Genomic DNA, 19,184 nt, shown 5'->3' with positions numbered 1-19,184 from the left:
TTCGTTAATAAAAACATAAATAAAATTGAATTACGCAAATCNATGCCAATGCTCTTTTTTTTTTATTTTTTACTTTCCCGGCTCTGTTATATGTAACAGGGGAAAGGTATGGCGATCGGTCAAAACGTAACTCCGAAAATTTTTTGATTTTTGGACTCGGGAAATCTTGTTACGTCAAGAAATACGAAAAAAGAAAAAAGGATACTTTTTCTGTATGTAAGGATGTTAGTATTTGTTGTGGGTGGGTAGCACGATTTTGTTTGTCCTGTTTGAAGCTTAATAACTCCTGTGCTTTTTTTGTCGATTCTGGTTCTCTTAGAAGTTTGTTCGTCGTGTTTAATACTTGTAACATGTCTCTCTACGTATCGGAAATAACAATTCCCATTCAAACTACTTGAAAATTAAAATATCTTAATAAAAAATTCTGTAATCCATACAAGAGAGCGTTGCTTCTCTCTGATAATAGCTTGCCAACGTAACCTAAGAAATGATAACAATATTTAAAAGAATTTCATAAAAATTATTGTATTTATAAAACTATAACTTATAATGATATTATTAAAGCTTATAAAATTGTATTGTTCATCTATAAATCTATAAAATCTGATTATTTTATTGGACAATAAAATTATAAATGAAATAATGTTAAATATTGAATAAATATTATGTAAATTATCAACCAAATAATAAAACGTATAAATTTCAATGAATTTTATAAAATTCTAACATACGAAATCAGTACTCTCTTCTAAATTTTAAAGTCTTTCCATTTCAAAGTTCCTACAAGTACACTACCTGAATGGATAAAACCACTGAATACTGATAATTGATTGAGGGTTGGCCAACGGAATGATCATGTGGCGTTTTATGATTTTTTCATATGTCAAACACCTAAATAAGAACAAGTTTTTTCATAAAAGTCCCTGGAAAGCACCTCCTCAGCAGATCGTTTGTATGTTGCGTTGTCTTAGCCCATCAATTCAATCTAATCCTTCCCATTTCAAGTGGAAGAAAAAATATATAAAAAATTGAATATTTTGATAATAAAATGCTATTAAGTAAAGGCATTCTACTACTTTCAAAAAGATTTAATATTTCCAGAATGCCATTAAGCAACTAATATTGGTTCCTTTGATTTTTTAATTTAGCTCCTATGTATTTAATTGTCCCCATAATATATTGACTTCTTTAATTTAGTTTTTAATGCCTGTTCAATATAGCTTTTCTAAAATAAATTTTTCTTATATTTAATTGAATTTCATATCTTTTCATTAATTTGTAATGTAGGAATTCAATTCGATACACCAGGAAATACAATAAGCCTACTTAGAAATTTAACGAATTAAAGATAAAAAATTAATTTAATTAAAAATTAAAAGTTAATAATAAAAATTATGTAGTTTATTTCCAAAATTTATTATATTTAAGAAAATTTTTCAATATATTTTTATTTCTCGACAAAAAAAAATCTTACTTTTCTAGCACTAGGACGATCTATTAATGTCTGAGAACTTCGTTATTAGTCGATTATTCCATCAACTTCAGCTGACAACAGTTGGAGGATAAGGCAAAGGCCATAGACTTTTTATGAATAGTTTAAAGAAAATATTGTAAAAAAGATATTTGATAAATTTCTCTAAATTGAATCTTGTTACTTCAGATAAAATAATATGCTACATACGCGCTGATCGTGTGTAGTTTTCTGAATTTTCTTCGCCTGCCTAACGCCTAAATACTGGACTCTTTCTGTAAAAAAACTCTCCAAAAGTACTCTTCCATTGAAAGATCGCCCTAGTGTTACATTGCCTCACCTATCAATGCAACCCCATCTAGAGATTGGATTATGGATTCGCACCTTACCAACGAGCTGGTTGAATGGAGTTTTCAGGGTTTTCGTGTGTTTAACACCTAAATAGGGATCAGTTTGGCATAGAAAGAACTTTCAGAAGGTATCTCTCCATTCAAAGATTAATATAAAAATAAATAAAAAATATTCTAATTGAAAACAATTGCTCTTCTATGTGACATTCTCAGTCCGAGTGTAGTCTACATTGTTAAACCAAGTTTAAAGCTTAAAATGTCTGCAAGACCATCTTTAGACGATCAATGTGACTAATGTATATTTAAAGTTTAGAATTTGCATTATAAAGTGATTAGTAAGAATTTCGAAGGTTGACATATACAGAGAGTTGAAGTGTTTGAGTGTAGATACGATTAAGTATTTGGTTTTTTAAGAACCAGGCACGTCAAAAGAAGATTTATTACCATAAATCCAGTTGTAAAGATAACTTTTAATGATTCTGACAAATGATGTTCGATTTTACATCGTTTATTTAGTGAATAAAATTCATCTGTTTAATGAATGAATCGCACAATATAATTGACTTGTGTCTTTCTTTCGATCCAACAAAAGAAACTTCTTTCATTTCTGCATAATTAATATTTAAATAAATACAATTTTTCGATTAAATTTCTATAAAAACAGAGCAAAAATACAGTAGACTCTCGAAAACGCGGCCTAATGTGGACTGAAGGGTGGCGGAGTTTGTGAAAATGCCGGGTTATCGGAAATGGGGTTAAAAAAATAAGTATGAGTGTTTTCTCAGAAAATACTGTACTGTACTTGTATGTATTGTTTACTTGAGAATACAACAGAGAAAAAACTGCTCAAATACCTTTAAACAAAGGAAAAGTACGTCTTCTATGAAGGCATAGAGCCTTTAGAACATGAAAATGAAAATTCCTGAATACACTGTGTATAGTAATTTACCTGATAAGACAGACCTCAGAAAAATACTATATGAGGCATAAAGCTGTCTTTATCATGAAAATTAATTAACTAAGGATTTTTTTTGCCCTGCCAGGGTGTGGCCGAGTTATCCGGAGTGCCGGGTTATCGAGTGCCGAGTTTTCGAGGCTCTACTGTATTGTAAATTTAAAACATTACCTCGATCATAACTAATAACACATACAAGATTCATTTAAAATATAATATTTATTAAATTAAAACGTAAACAAAAAGCTTTCAAGAGCTTTTGTATGTCTTTCTCGACTCTCAAAATTGAGTCTTCCCTCTTCTGTGGCCTTTTTTTTATGTTTTTGGTTCAGAGGGTCTTAAATCAATTACAATATTTCCTCGGGCCACCTTATAAAAAGCCGGCAAAATGATTACAAAATAATGCGTTTTTGGGCTGTAATTTCAAAACATTGTAGACGTATAAATGGAAAGCTTCGGGGTAGGAGGTCCAATTAACTATATACGTTTCGATGCAAACCAAAAATCACGTTATTTTAGTTCAAAATTTTCGGCTGAAAGGAGTTAGATGACTGGCACGATTTTATTGCTACCAAAGAAAAGTATCATATACAAGGGCAAGATACTACTAATTTTAGATGGAGAGCATATACTGTATTTTGTTAAATAAATAAAGAATATGATTAAAAATTGTCGCCTGGATTGTGACGATGTCGCAACAAATAATTACTCGTTGACATTTCAAAAGTTTTTCCATTTTATGAGATGGGCTTTTTAGAAATCTTTTAAAATATTTATTTCAATTTTTTATTTATTTCCTTAAATTTACAGGAAAATTCTGGATAGACATTTGATTTTCATTTCCTACAAAAACATATATCATAAAAACAAATAACGTCCCTTAAAACATAAACGAACAAAATAAATAAATAAATAAGAACAAAAACTATTTTTTCCTCAAAATATTTTGTTTGAAACCATAAATGGAAGTTAAAGTAGCGTAACGTTTCTCAACATTCAAAATTTAAAGAAAATCTCCATTTGGAGAATCCAAACTGTAAAACAAATACGGAATATATCAAAAATTTACGTATCGACTCTCATTTATTTAAGTTATACAAATTGAAATCAAAATATATATGCGAAGACAAGATAGGATTTGTTTAATAAATAACTGGAAATTGATTTTTGTCTTATTTTTTCTATCTTTTAAATAATAATAAAAAATTCGCAGTTCTTGCAAATTTTTCACTCGAATAATTTAATATATTTATTTCAATACATTTTAAATTGCGCCTATTCTTAAAATATTGCTTCAGTTATACTGTAAAACCTGTCTAAAACGAAACTTGCCAAACCGAAAAAACATTTGGTACCGTGCGCTTCCGGTTTACACAGATTTTACTGTATAACTTTTTAAAAACTCTTTGCGCTTTATTTGAGAAATAAAAGCGCCTTTATTCCATACTTGTCATGAGTTCGCTCAAGCTCACAATGGAGGTGGCCAACGGTGTTACTGTGTCTGACATATCTCGGGTAGATCACACTCCATAAAATTCCCTAGCTTCTTCTACTGTCCGAATTCGATCTCAGATTCCCCAGAGCAGTAGGAGGATGCCTCGGTCGTCGTTATATGAAAGTTATTAAAGATTCGTTCTAGCTTATCCTATTTAGAATACTTATTGATATATTCTACAATTATAATGAAATGAAATTAACACATACAGTAGAGCGTCGTTTATCCGAAAGTCCGTTATCCGAAATAATTCCAGTCGGCCTAAAGTATAATTTTTATTTGTTTTTATATTTTTCAATGTATTTATTTCGTTTGTAAAACATAAAGAAATAATTTTTAACGATACAATAGCCACGATTATTATTTTAAAAAGTTTACGTTAGGCTTAACATCGACGAAAATTCAACGCGAAGCGACACGCAATGGAGAAAAATTTCAACACGGGATAGGTTAATATATTTTTTCGTACATAATCGGTTATCCGAAAAATAAGTTATCCGAACAACCCCAGTCCCCAATTGATTCGGATAAACGACGCTCTACTGTACTTGTCTTACACCATCATCTTAAACGTGGCCGCTGGATTCGCCACACGTGTATCACTTTCACGCTTTGCGATACTTTATTTTTCATTTCAATCGTCGATATTCAACCTTTCTCTTTGACTTCGTTTCTGTCACAGTTTCTCGGATGCTCCAATAAAGTTATAGCCTATTGGTTAAACAGAAAGTTTTTGTGTTCTCTCGCGAGAACAAAAAATGACTTGGGTGCACACCATTTCTTCGTTTACTGTATTTCTTCGTTGTAGACGTTATGAATTCGTTTTAAAAACCACATGGAATAGTGTTATAATTCCTGACTAAGGAAGATGTAGATTCTATGAAGATTCTTCAGTGCATGCAGGCTGTATATAGGGTAGTGTTTCACTCGTAATACGATGCGCAAAATTCAAATTTCAAAAGAAATACCAAAGTCAGGATTAGAACTTGATAGAGTCATCACCTCATTAACGATCCCACTATCCTCACAGTAAATGCTGTGGTGAAAGAGCACCATCGAGTCATCATTCGACACTTGGCTGAACAGCAGGACATCACAATGGATTTCTATGAATACTGTTTACCACGACCATCTGTACTAACGAAAGGTCTGTGCTCAATGGATGCCAAAACATCTCAAAGAAAACCAAAATGCATCTCATGGATATTGTGTTTGAGCATATAGAATGCTTTCATCAGGAAGACGACTTTCCTGTTTTATCACACAGTGGGCAGTGATAAAACATGATGTTATCACTTCGAGCCAGCACTAAAAATAAATAAATATAAAATGAAAATAGTTAGCATTATTCTTCTGGTGCGGATAAGATAGTGTTGAGCTTTTTCTTTGATGTCAATGGGCCACTACTCATCAAATAGCTGCGACATCGGCCATAATCAATGTTAACGCATAATCAACACTTTATGTGAAGAGAACGAGAACGAGCGTGTAGACGCGTTTACCTATGTAATAGTGCTACTGCATGACATCTGACCTCATTCAGCCGCCCGCACCGAGGACGTGACATAGCGCTTCAAGTTGCATATGCATGCGTATCCTCAGTATATTCCCAATCTATCTGAATGCGAATGCACATCTCTTTGGTTCACTGAAAATATATCTGACAAGTGACGGTTCACATCACATGCTGGAGTTCAAAACGGACAATTCTGTAACAGTTTGATTTCTGGAGTACCTATTACGTTTTGTATAGAAGGTATCCGTCCAAAAAGTACAAGGTATCAGATTGGACTGGACTGATGGAATAGGTAGAACAATGGAACACGTAGGCGGTCTATCAAGTTTCCTAGGAAGACTCGTGTAGAAAATCCAGAAAACTTCACATGACCAGCTAGTTGGGATACACCAACCAGCGACATCAGAGAATAAGACAAACAATAAATCTACAGTTTAATTTTATTAGACTGTAAATTTCTTGTTTGTATTATTGTGTAAATAGAGTTTTTACTCTGTCTAAAGAAAGCATTTAGTCTGTTTTCTGAACTTATTTACTTTACAGTGTTCCTTTTTAAAAAAAATACAGTATTTTAATTAGAGCATTCCAGAATAAGTTTGTGGCACATTCAAAGAATACTTTCATCACATTATCATTAGAAAGACGTGATAACTTTCAAAAAGATGAAAGAAATATCTTTCTCCTGCTTCTGCATTTTCTCCACATTCTCTACTTTCACCATTGTCTGGAAACAATATGCTCGTTAGGAATCTGTGATTGGAAAAATCTTATTGAAGCGTAGAGTATTATTTATGTAATAAATCAAATAAAGATTTCACGGAGCGAAGAGGAAACTTGAATAATTGAGTAAACTACCTTCTTTACAATAACATAAAGAAATACGATCGAGGTCATTTTCAAATGCAGTTACGTAGGAATTTTCATAAGTTTGGATAGAGAAAGGTAAAGTTATAAACGATTTATGAATAGGACTTTACCCATCACTACATGAAAATTGAAACAGGATTTGTAATTCCCAATAAAAATTAGGAGCCTGCAACAGTTTCAATTAGAAATATAAATAATTCAATTATTTCTTAATTTCCGAGAAAAATTTTTCTACTTTTTTAAAGACTTGTTATAATTATTTTTAATCCTGGAATTAATACGAATTCGGTGTAGTAATTATTTTCTGTTTAACTGTCGAATTTTATTAAATAAAAGAAATTAATGAAATAAAAAGCGTTAATAAATTAATCCCAAATTACACATACAAATTCCAGGAAAAAACAAAAGAAAATAAACTAAAATAAAATACCGATAGTGAATTTAATGGAAAATGATACTTTTCTCATTTAAATATTTTAAGAATATTAAATATTAGAATTTATTATATCATTTACAATAATTAGTTGTAAATAAAAACTTGTTTTTTCAGTTATCGCCTATAGGACTACTAATTTATGCATAATTATAACATATCGGATATTGGTAGTACCTGTATAAACCAGATAAGTACTGTACAGTACCAAGTGATTTAACTGTATAACATTTCAACAGGAGTTACGTTTTCAAGACCATCTTTTATCATTCTATACAACATTCTGGAAAATATGGAAAATTAAAAATATTAATCATTTTTGTAGTAACTCTTAATTTACAGAATTAAATCATTAATTTTATTTATAGTATTATTATTATCACATAAATGATAAACGTTTGAACTTAATAACGTCATGTAATTTTCAAATAAATTCTTGACATTATCTGGAAACTGAAATTTAATTAATTTAAAGAATAACAAGACTTTCCGCTTCTCAATATAAGCGGCAGGAAGTAGATGACAGTTATTACATTAAAGATCACTACCTTTTTCAATAACTATCAAAACACATGGAAAAGAATCGCTAACAATTACAAGAAACAAACTGTTGTAGGACTTGTGCTCCAGAATTTTCATCATTCGAGGAAGAATCTTTCATTAAAATTATGTGTAACACAAGAAAAATCTGTATTTGTGCAATCATTGTATTATATTATTTTCTATATAACGACGAAGAAAGACGGGGCGATAAAGTGCAATAAGCAACATTCAGAAATTTCTTTTTTTGATATTTTGTTACGGAAAGATTATGGAAACGTTGCAGAAAAGAATTAATTTGTCAACTGTAAATCATCAGATGATGACTGTAAATATTTTCGATAATTACCTTTATATTTTATAAAGGCACGGTACATTACCCTAGTTCGATCTAATGCTTCGAAATCAGAAATAAAATAGAAAATAATCAATCGTTATTGAGTTATTTCAAGTCTTATTTTATTTTTTTAGGCCTGAAATAAAATAAAATTGTTTTGTTTGATTTGATAAGATACCTCAAAGCAAAGGGTCGGCGATGTACTGTACCTCCCGGGAAAAATTTATATAGGAAACTAACCCTTATTTAGGTGTTACAAATGCCAGAAAACTCCACGTGACCAGTTTTTAGATTGGGTTGGAACCCATGAACCAGTGTTCGGCTGTTTTATCCGCTCGACCGATGGTGACCAAACCAAAATGGTCAAAAGAAATTGCATTTGATTTCTAAATATAAAAAAAGTATTCTAAAAGATTTGTAATATTTTATAAGCTTATAAATAACGCAAAAATTATAAATATTCATCACTAATTACTCATATTTAATGAAAAGTTTATAATTTTCGCTTTATACAAGATGTATTTACTGAACAATCTTTACATTTTTAATTCAATCTTTAAAGCATTAAATTCCTTATTTGCGTATAAAAATTAAGAAAATACGATCGTCTTTAAAACGTTAAAAATATTTATTTTATTCGTGATTTTTAAGTAATAAAATTTATATTATTTTCTTATATTTATTAAGTAGAAACATCTATAAAGCTACGTTGTTCATCTAAGTGTCTCTTCGTTTATCTCTTCATGCAAGTAAAATATTAATATTATATATGATAACGTAACACATTTATTCATTTTTAATTCATAAATTATGTATTAGATTTAAATTAAGAAGTAAAAGTTTAAAAATGCTCATTTCACTTAATTTTTACGTCTTTATTTCATAGATAATTTCTTCAAAAATAATTTACATATTAATTGTAATTTAATGATTTAATTAAAACGGATTAAAGACTAAAAAATAGATAAAATTTCACGTGTCAAATTGATATTTTTCCATCAGATATTAATTAGTAATAATTTAACATTTGTTAGAATTAATTGATATAATTAATTTTACTGTTCAATTCATTTTTTAAGAAGGCAGGATGCCTTCCGAGAGAACTTTCTAAAAGAAACTGATCCTTTCGTAGGTGTTAGACACTCAAGAAAGCACCTAAAACTCTACGTGGCCACGTGTTGGTGAGACACGAACCCGCAACAACTATTGGTGTTCAATGGTTTAATCCATCCCAATGGTTTAATCCATCTCGCTGTTTACCAACGGATCCGATTAAAATCCCTACAAATCAATATTCCGACACGTTTAAAATGCCGACAGGTTAACAATTTATCAAAATATCGTCAAAGAAAATTTTGACATGATATAAAATCCATGGCGATCAAATTTTCTCAAACAAAAGTATTTGTGTAATAATCCGGTAACAGAGGACAGTCAAAAAACTTTCGTCGATTAAAGTTATCTTATTTTATTTCTATTGAAGTTAAATCTATTTCGAATTACAATTCTTTTTCTGACTTTCATAATTGTAACAAATAACTTGTGATTTAATATTTTAAAATATTTTTTGTTCCATTTTATTTACTAGCTGTAAGCTAACTTTATTTGGCACAGAAAACACAATTAAAACGACCATTAAACATTTTTAAAGTTTTTTTATGCTCTTTCTGCTTAAACCATACAAAACTGTCCCTAGAAAATTCCCGAAATTTGCATACATTTATTTATAAAAGTTTATTTTCAAATATTTCATTGTTTATGTAAAAACAATAACAACAATCAGGATTCTATTTTGTCGACATTTTGATTTTGTCGGTATTTTCAACCGGACCTTTACAAAAATTTAGTATGTTGTTGTGTGAGTATAAATCCTCACTTTTCAATATAAATGAAGCTTTCTATTCGTCAACTACAAATGCCAACCCGTTATTGATCGACAGTTACACCATTTCTTTACTTTTCTTCTTAAGAGAAAAGAACAAAAACAAATTTGTAAACATCAAAATTTTAACTCAAAAGATATTTAGAATATTAATTATATTGAAAATATTCAAAATTTCAAACTATTTGTGTTTACTATAAAAAATGAAATTAAAGAAGATTAAGCATCATCTTCAGTTTATTTTTCATAAGCACTGTGTACATTAAATATAACAGATTTATAATTTTTGACAGACATTCAGATGAATATAACTTGTTTCATAATGTTAGTTTAACTGAAATTGTTTACTTTAACATAATCGTTCATTCCTCATCCACTTTCAAACGCAGCATTGTCTTAATTAAGCATCTTAATGTAAACAATACTCAACGTTACAACTTTTTACACTGTTTTAATGAGATAAATTACCAATAATAAAAGTTCTTATCTGAAATTTTAAATTAATGTGTAAAAGGAGTATTCCATAAGTGAACACATAAGAGGAAAAATAAAGAGAAATACAGTGAGATTTGAGGTAGATTAGATGGATTTTTGTGGAAAACGTACAGTACGTATAAATACACCTAAATATGATCAGTTTTTCATAGAAAGTTTTTCATAGAAAGTTTTTCCGGGAAGCACTCTTCCCTTGGCAGATCGTCCATGTGTTGTGTTGCCATTACATTCTTACATCGTTTTTTTTTTTGTTAAAAACAAATTGAACAAAGGTATTTAAATTATTCAATTGATAAAACGGCGTGAAACTCAATCTTTGTCCCCTTCTCAAAATTATCTAGATCAAGCCCCGACTAAATTACCTAAATGTTTATTCCGCACTTATTTCAAAAATATAACAAATATGCACACTGTATAAAAAGCACATTTGCATACAGAGCAGCTTTATCTTTATTACAGAACGATAAGTTCGTTTTCACGTAGTAATTTTTTAAAAAATGATTTGCTTAGCAATCTTTCTGTTCGCTTTTTCTAATATTAGAAATGATCTAAATTCTGAACATTTCAATCGAGGGAATTCTGAAGGTAAGATTGCATCGATATTAGTGCTTTTAATTTTTAAATGAATTAACTTTTAAAATCAAATTTAAGTGGTGGATTCGACCGATGTTGATTCCTCATTGCTGTGGCCAGGAGGAATCGTGCCATACGTAATTGAAGATGACCTGCGTAAAAATTTATTTTTAAATATTAAAACAATATTTTAAATATTTATCTTTTAATATATTATCTTAAAAATTTTAGTAAGATCTAACAAAGCTAGACGGTTAATAAATTCGGCCATGTTGAGCTTTCATAGATATAGTTGTGTTCGATTTAAATATAAAACCAACGAAAAAAACTACGTGAAAATTTTTAAAGGTCGTGGGTAAGTTTAGCAGAAATTTTCAAAAATATAAGCAAAATTCTTACAATTAATATTATTTCAGTTGTTATACGATGATAGGCCGACATAAAGGAGAACAACCATTGTCACTCGGAGACGATTGTCTTCATCTTGGAACCATAATTCACGAATTGAACCACGTTCTTGGATTCTACCACGAACACAATCGACCCGACAGAGACGAATACATAAAAGTAAATTGGAAAAATATAGAATCAGGTAAGAATTTATACATTTTAACAAGCATCGAGCTGCAATTTAAAAAGAAAATATTGTAGACCTATAAATTTCCAATATCGTCCGTCTGTTTTTCTTTAATCTTACGAACGGAATTAGATATTTGGACGTCAAGACCAGATATTGAAGGCTTACCCGATTAACTATATAAGAACTTCCGATTGAAACAGGAAATCACGTTATTTCAATTGAGAAATTTCCCCTGAAAGGAGTTAGATAATGACCGACAGGACTGTGTTGCTAGCAGGAAAAGTACTATGTACAGGGGCAAGACGATACTAATTTGAGATCGCGAGCATATATTTTAAATTAAATACATTTAAAATGTGATTAAAAATTGCATTGTGACGATGTCACAATAGTAAATTAATTCTTACGCTTAATAATTTATGTTCCATTTCTATCAATAGATAAGAGGTCGCAGTTCAGTAAGAATTTACCATATCAAGTGAGACCATTCAATGAATTTGATTATAATTCCATAATGCTGTATGGAGAAACGTTATTTTCGAAGAATGGGCACAGCAAAACTATAGAAGCTACTAAACCGGGTGTGAGACTCGATGAGATCGACAATAAACCAGGGCTGAGTAAAAGTGATATCGCTCGTATAAATAACTTATATAAGTGTACTAAAATATGGATTGATTAATTCGTTAATAAAAACATAAATAAAATTGAATTATGCAAATCCTTATCTTATACTTCATCTTAGTTTATATATTAAAATTATTCAACTTTATTTTATGCTGAGATCTTATTAAATCATTTATTTATACTGATAAAAATTTTAATGATTTCATATAAATATATTTAAATTTTAAAAGGTTTTTAAAATTAAAATCTCGTTATCAAAAAACGAGATCAAAATTTTGCACATTAGAAAGGGCGATACAAAAGTCAGTTATCAAGTATTTAGTGAACAATCAACAATTTTTGCAAAGATTGTAAATAATAAACTGTTTGACTAAGACACGAAATTAGTATTTATAATGGTTAACAGAAACTCTAACGTTTGTTTGCTAAACACAAATAATAACTATTTAAAACGTTACGTTGAATAATTTTCTTTGCACGCATGTTGTATACAATTTCTGAAACCTTGGCAGATGTTTGTGTACTTGTAAGCATAAATTTTATAAATGCTTCCCTACACTACTTTGGGGTAGGAATTTCTAACCTTTAGAGGATTAAAGCTTCGCTCAAGGCGCACTACATTAAAGGTGTACTATAAGCATAGTCGATAAGACACAGAGATAAATTTTGACCTTTTTATGGAATAATATCAAGTCAGATAATATATAATTCATTACGCAATTAATTCGGAAATCTAAGTAGAATTTAAGATATTTATATACAGGAATAAACAGACAGACAATTTAAAAACATTAATTTCACTTTATTGTTAATGTAAGTGGCAGTCTCCTTCTTCAGAATTTAAAATAATATCTGATTATTCGTAAAACAAATAATCAAAATTGTTTTATGTTATTCAAATGTTAAAACATTTTGTTAAAGTGTTATTTTTAAATTAAACAATCAACAGTCTTTTAAGAATGTTGATTATTTAATTTAAAAATATTATTTTATATTTTCAAAGACTATTTAAGCATTTTTTCAAGTAAGTTTTATTATAAAAAAATATATAACTGTTTAAAATTTTTTTATATCAATAAATACAGGAGAAAAAAACTCCATTTTTCTCACTTCTCAACGTTTCAGGTTCCGAGTAGAAAAATATAAAAATCTTGAGGATCGTCTTTTGATCGATCGCCATACTTTTCTTCTGTTATATGCAGTGCTGCTGCCTGCTCCCGGTGGGACTACCCTNAAAATTTCACGTGTCAAATTGATATTTTTCCATCAGATATTAATTAGTAATAATTTAACATTTGTTAGAATTAATTGATATAATTAATTTTACTGTTCAATTCATTTTTTAAGAAGGCAGGATGCCTTCCGAGAGAACTTTCTAAAAGAAACTGATCCTTTCGTAGGTGTTAGACACTCAAGAAAGCACCTAAAACTCTACGTGGCCACGTGTTGGTGAGACACGAACCCGCAACAACTATTGGTGTTCAATGGTTTAATCCATCCCAATGGTTTAATCCATCTCGCTGTTTACCAACGGATCCGATTAAAATCCCTACAAATCAATATTCCGACACGTTTAAAATGCCGACAGGTTAACAATTTATCAAAATATCGTCAAAGAAAATTTTGACATGATATAAAATCCATGGCGATCAAATTTTCTCAAACAAAAGTATTTGTGTAATAATCCGGTAACAGAGGACAGTCAAAAAACTTTCGTCGATTAAAGTTATCTTATTTTATTTCTATTGAAGTTAAATCTATTTCGAATTACAATTCTTTTTCTGACTTTCATAATTGTAACAAATAACTTGTGATTTAATATTTTAAAATATTTTTTGTTCCATTTTATTTACTAGCTGTAAGCTAACTTTATTTGGCACAGAAAACACAATTAAAACGACCATTAAACATTTTTAAAGTTTTTTTATGCTCTTTCTGCTTAAACCATACAAAACTGTCCCTAGAAAATTCCCGAAATTTGCATACATTTATTTATAAAAGTTTATTTTCAAATATTTCATTGTTTATGTAAAAACAATAACAACAATCAGGATTCTATTTTGTCGACATTTTGATTTTGTCGGTATTTTCAACCGGACCTTTACAAAAATTTAGTATGTTGTTGTGTGAGTATAAATCCTCACTTTTCAATATAAATGAAGCTTTCTATTCGTCAACTACAAATGCCAACCCGTTATTGATCGACAGTTACACCATTTCTTTACTTTTCTTCTTAAGAGAAAAGAACAAAAACAAATTTGTAAACATCAAAATTTTAACTCAAAAGATATTTAGAATATTAATTATATTGAAAATATTCAAAATTTCAAACTATTTGTGTTTACTATAAAAAATGAAATTAAAGAAGATTAAGCATCATCTTCAGTTTATTTTTCATAAGCACTGTGTACATTAAATATAACAGATTTATAATTTTTGACAGACATTCAGATGAATATAACTTGTTTCATAATGTTAGTTTAACTGAAATTGTTTACTTTAACATAATCGTTCATTCCTCATCCACTTTCAAACGCAGCATTGTCTTAATTAAGCATCTTAATGTAAACAATACTCAACGTTACAACTTTTTACACTGTTTTAATGAGATAAATTACCAATAATAAAAGTTCTTATCTGAAATTTTAAATTAATGTGTAAAAGGAGTATTCCATAAGTGAACACATAAGAGGAAAAATAAAGAGAAATACAGTGAGATTTGAGGTAGATTAGATGGATTTTTGTGGAAAACGTACAGTACGTATAAATACACCTAAATATGATCAGTTTTTCATAGAAAGTTTTTCATAGAAAGTTTTTCCGGGAAGCACTCTTCCCTTGGCAGATCGTCCATGTGTTGTGTTGCCATTACATTCTTACATCGTTTTTTTTTTTGTTAAAAACAAATTGAACAAAGGTATTTAAATTATTCAATTGATAAAACGGCGTGAAACTCAATCTTTGTCCCCTTCTCAAAATTATCTAGATCAAGCCCCGACTAAATTACCTAAATGTTTATTCCGCACTTATTTCAAAAATATAACAAATATGCACACTGTATAAAAAGCACATTTGCATACAGAGCAGCTTTATCTTTATTACAGAACGATAAGTTCGTTTTCACGTAGTAATTTTTTAAAAAATGATTTGCTTAGCAATCTTTCTGTTCGCTTTTTCTAATATTAGAAATGATCTAAATTCTGAACATTTCAATCGAGGGAATTCTGAAGGTAAGATTGCATCGATATTAGTGCTTTTAATTTTTAAATGAATTAACTTTTAAAATCAAATTTAAGTGGTGGATTCGACCGATGTTGATTCCTCATTGCTGTGGCCAGGAGGAATCGTGCCATACGTAATTGAAGATGACCTGCGTAAAAATTTATTTTTAAATATTAAAACAATATTTTAAATATTTATCTTTTAATATATTATCTTAAAAATTTTAGTAAGATCTAACAAAGCTAGACGGTTAATAAATTCGGCCATGTTGAGCTTTCATAGATATAGTTGTGTTCGATTTAAATATAAAACCAACGAAAAAAACTACGTGAAAATTTTTAAAGGTCGTGGGTAAGTTTAGCAGAAATTTTCAAAAATATAAGCAAAATTCTTACAATTAATATTATTTCAGTTGTTATACGATGATAGGCCGACATAAAGGAGAACAACCATTGTCACTCGGAGACGATTGTCTTCATCTTGGAACCATAATTCACGAATTGAACCACGTTCTTGGATTCTACCACGAACACAATCGACCCGACAGAGACGAATACATAAAAGTAAATTGGAAAAATATAGAATCAGGTAAGAATTTATACATTTTAACAAGCATCGAGCTGCAATTTAAAAAGAAAATATTGTAGACCTATAAATTTCCAATATCGTCCGTCTGTTTTTCTTTAATCTTACGAACGGAATTAGATATTTGGACGTCAAGACCAGATATTGAAGGCTTACCCGATTAACTATATAAGAACTTCCGATTGAAACAGGAAATCACGTTATTTCAATTGAGAAATTTCCCCTGAAAGGAGTTAGATAATGACCGACAGGACTGTGTTGCTAGCAGGAAAAGTACTATGTACAGGGGCAAGACGATACTAATTTGAGATCGCGAGCATATATTTTAAATTAAATACATTTAAAATGTGATTAAAAATTGCATTGTGACGATGTCACAATAGTAAATTAATTCTTACGCTTAATAATTTATGTTCCATTTCTATCAATAGATAAGAGGTCGCAGTTCAGTAAGAATTTACCATATCAAGTGAGACCATTCAATGAATTTGATTATAATTCCATAATGCTGTATGGAGAAACGTTATTTTCGAAGAATGGGCACAGCAAAACTATAGAAGCTACTAAACCGGGTGTGAGACTCGATGAGATCGACAATAAACCAGGGCTGAGTAAAAGTGATATCGCTCGTATAAATAACTTATATAAGTGTACTAAAATATGGATTGATTAATTCGTTAATAAAAACATAAATAAAATTGAATTATGCAAATCCTTATCTTATACTTCATCTTAGTTTATATATTAAAATTATTCAACTTTATTTTATGCTGAGATCTTATTAAATCATTTATTTATACTGATAAAAATTTTAATGATTTCATATAAATATATTTAAATTTTAAAAGGTTTTTAAAATTAAAATCTCGTTATCAAAAAACGAGATCAAAATTTTGCACATTAGAAAGGGCGATACAAAAGTCAGTTATCAAGTATTTAGTGAACAATCAACAATTTTTGCAAAGATTGTAAATAATAAACTGTTTGACTAAGACACGAAATTAGTATTTATAATGGTTAACAGAAACTCTAACGTTTGTTTGCTAAACACAAATAATAACTATTTAAAACGTTACGTCGAATAATTTTCTTTGCACGCATGTTGTATACAATTTCTGAAACCTTGGCAGATGTTTGTGTACTTGTAAGCATAAATTTTATAAATGCTTCCCTACACTACTTTGGGGTAGGAATTTCTAACCTTTAGAGGATTAAAGCTTCGCTCAAGGCGCACTACATTAAAGGTGTACTATAAGCATAGTCGATAAGACAGAGAGATAAATTTTGACCTTTTTATGGAATAATATCAAGTCAGATAATATATAATTCATTAAGCAACTAATTCGGAAATCTAAGTAGAATTTAAGATATTTATAAACAGGAATAAACAGACAGACAATTTTAAAACATTAATTTCACTTTATTGTTAATGTAAGTGGCAGTCTCCTTCTTCAGAATTTAAAATAATATCTGATTATTCGTAAAACAAATAATCAAAATTGTTTTATGTTATTCAAATGTTAAAACATTTTGTTAAAGTGTTATTTTTATATTTTCAAAGACTATTTAAGCATTTTTTCAAGTAAGTTTTATTATAAAAAAATATATAACTGTTTAAAATTTTTTTATATCAATAATTATGATTATTTTATAAAATTCGAATTAATACCACGACATAATAAGCAGTCAAAATGCTTATTTTGCAAATGAATTAAGTAAATTAAATAATTTCTAAATATAAAACTCGTTAAAGTTTATAAAAACATTTCTTATCGTAAACGTGAATTAACATTCAGCATATTCTTAATATCAAGTGCACGCAATTGTTTAAGATAATTTGTATAGTAATTCTTTATTCTTTATTTATACAATTGACTACGTCTTGATAACAAATAATGCTTCCCCCTAAAAAATAAATGCGTCATTTCCTACTTTTATCTAAAACTTTAATTTATCATACTTAGGAAGATACTGAGACAAATGTTGAAAGTATGGATGAGGTCGTAACAATTTTGATGTTAACTTGTGATAATGCGTAAATTATTCAACCGGCTGACTTGTCCCTTTTGTTCCTAATGTTCTTCCTATAAAAAAAATGCTGAATTGTTGGCGGTGATATCGTCGTGTTCGATGACGATGTAAGTCAGTGATTTTCGACCTAATCCCATTAATGACGAGTGAATAAAACCACCGAACAGTGGTAGGTACTTGCGTGTTTGATTCTCATCAACGGAATGGCCACGTGGAATTTTTCGCATTTTCTTTACCTATCTAGCATCTAAATAAGAGCCAGTATCTCATTGAAAGTTCTCACGGCAGTGTTAAATCAGAAATATTCAAATTATAAATATATACAGAATTTATTACCATTACAAATAATTCCTCTTTACAGTGTAAGGTCTATACATGAATACTAATTTGTAAATAATTTAAGCTCGAAGAGAGATGATTTTTAAACTGTTTTTAAACTATTTTAACAATAAAAATTCATTATAACGAAGCTCTTTAAATTTGCTNGAAAATATGGAAAATTAAAAATATTAATCATTTTTGTAGTAACTCTTAATTTACAGAATTAAATCATTAATTTTATTTATAGTATTATTATTATCACATAAATGATAAACGTTTGAACTTAATAACGTCATGTAATTTTCAAATAAATTCTTGACATTATCTGGAAACTGAAATTTAATTAATTTAAAGAATAACAAGACTTTCCGCTTCTCAATATAAGCGGCAGGAAGTAGATGACAGTTATTACATTAAAGATCACTACCTTTTTCAATAACTATCAAAACACATGGAAAAGAATCGCTAACAATTACAAGAAACAAACTGTTGTAGGACTTGTGCTCCAGAATTTTCATCATTCGAGGAAGAATCTTTCATTAAAATTATGTGTAACACAAGAAAAATCTGTATTTGTGCAATCATTGTATTATATTATTTTCTATATAACGACGAAGAAAGACGGGGCGATAAAGTGCAATAAGCAACATTCAGAAATTTCTTTTTTTGATATTTTGTTACGGAAAGATTATGGAAACGTTGCAGAAAAGAATTAATTTGTCAACTGTAAATCATCAGATGATGACTGTAAATATTTTCGATAATTACCTTTATATTTTATAAAGGCACGGTACATTACCCTAGTTCGATCTAATGCTTCGAAATCAGAAATAAAATAGAAAATAATCAATCGTTATTGAGTTATTTCAAGTCTTATTTTATTTTTTTAGGCCTGAAATAAAAT

General features: G+C 29.2%; 2 protein-coding genes across 2 annotated transcripts; both read left to right on the top strand.

Moving 5' to 3' along the window:
• The first annotated feature begins 10,802 nt into the window (after positions 1-10,802).
• LOC111629563 (astacin-like metalloprotease toxin 5) lies at positions 10,803-12,176 on the top strand. Its single transcript, XM_023373476.1, has 5 exons — positions 10,803-10,926; positions 10,993-11,070; positions 11,146-11,269; positions 11,331-11,506; positions 11,935-12,176. The coding sequence occupies exons 1-5, from the start codon at positions 10,839-10,841 to the stop codon at positions 12,174-12,176; spliced, it is 708 nt and encodes a 235-aa protein (XP_023229244.1). The 5' UTR covers positions 10,803-10,838.
• A 3,051-nt stretch (positions 12,177-15,227) lies between these two features.
• On the top strand, positions 15,228-16,601 carry LOC111629557 (astacin-like metalloprotease toxin 5). Its single transcript, XM_023373469.1, has 5 exons — positions 15,228-15,351; positions 15,418-15,495; positions 15,571-15,694; positions 15,756-15,931; positions 16,360-16,601. Exons 1-5 carry the CDS (start codon positions 15,264-15,266, stop codon positions 16,599-16,601), a joined length of 708 nt encoding a protein of 235 aa, XP_023229237.1. The 5' UTR covers positions 15,228-15,263.
• The last annotated feature ends 2,583 nt before the right edge of the window (positions 16,602-19,184 follow it).

Source organism: Centruroides sculpturatus, unplaced genomic scaffold, assembly GCF_000671375.1.
Source record: "Centruroides sculpturatus isolate CEXI.00-Female unplaced genomic scaffold, Cexi_2.0 scaffold537, whole genome shotgun sequence".
NCBI classification, from domain to species: Eukaryota; Metazoa; Arthropoda; class Arachnida; order Scorpiones; family Buthidae; genus Centruroides; species Centruroides sculpturatus.
Note: the sequence above shows the minus strand (reverse complement) of the source record. Positions and strands in the feature narration are given on the sequence as shown.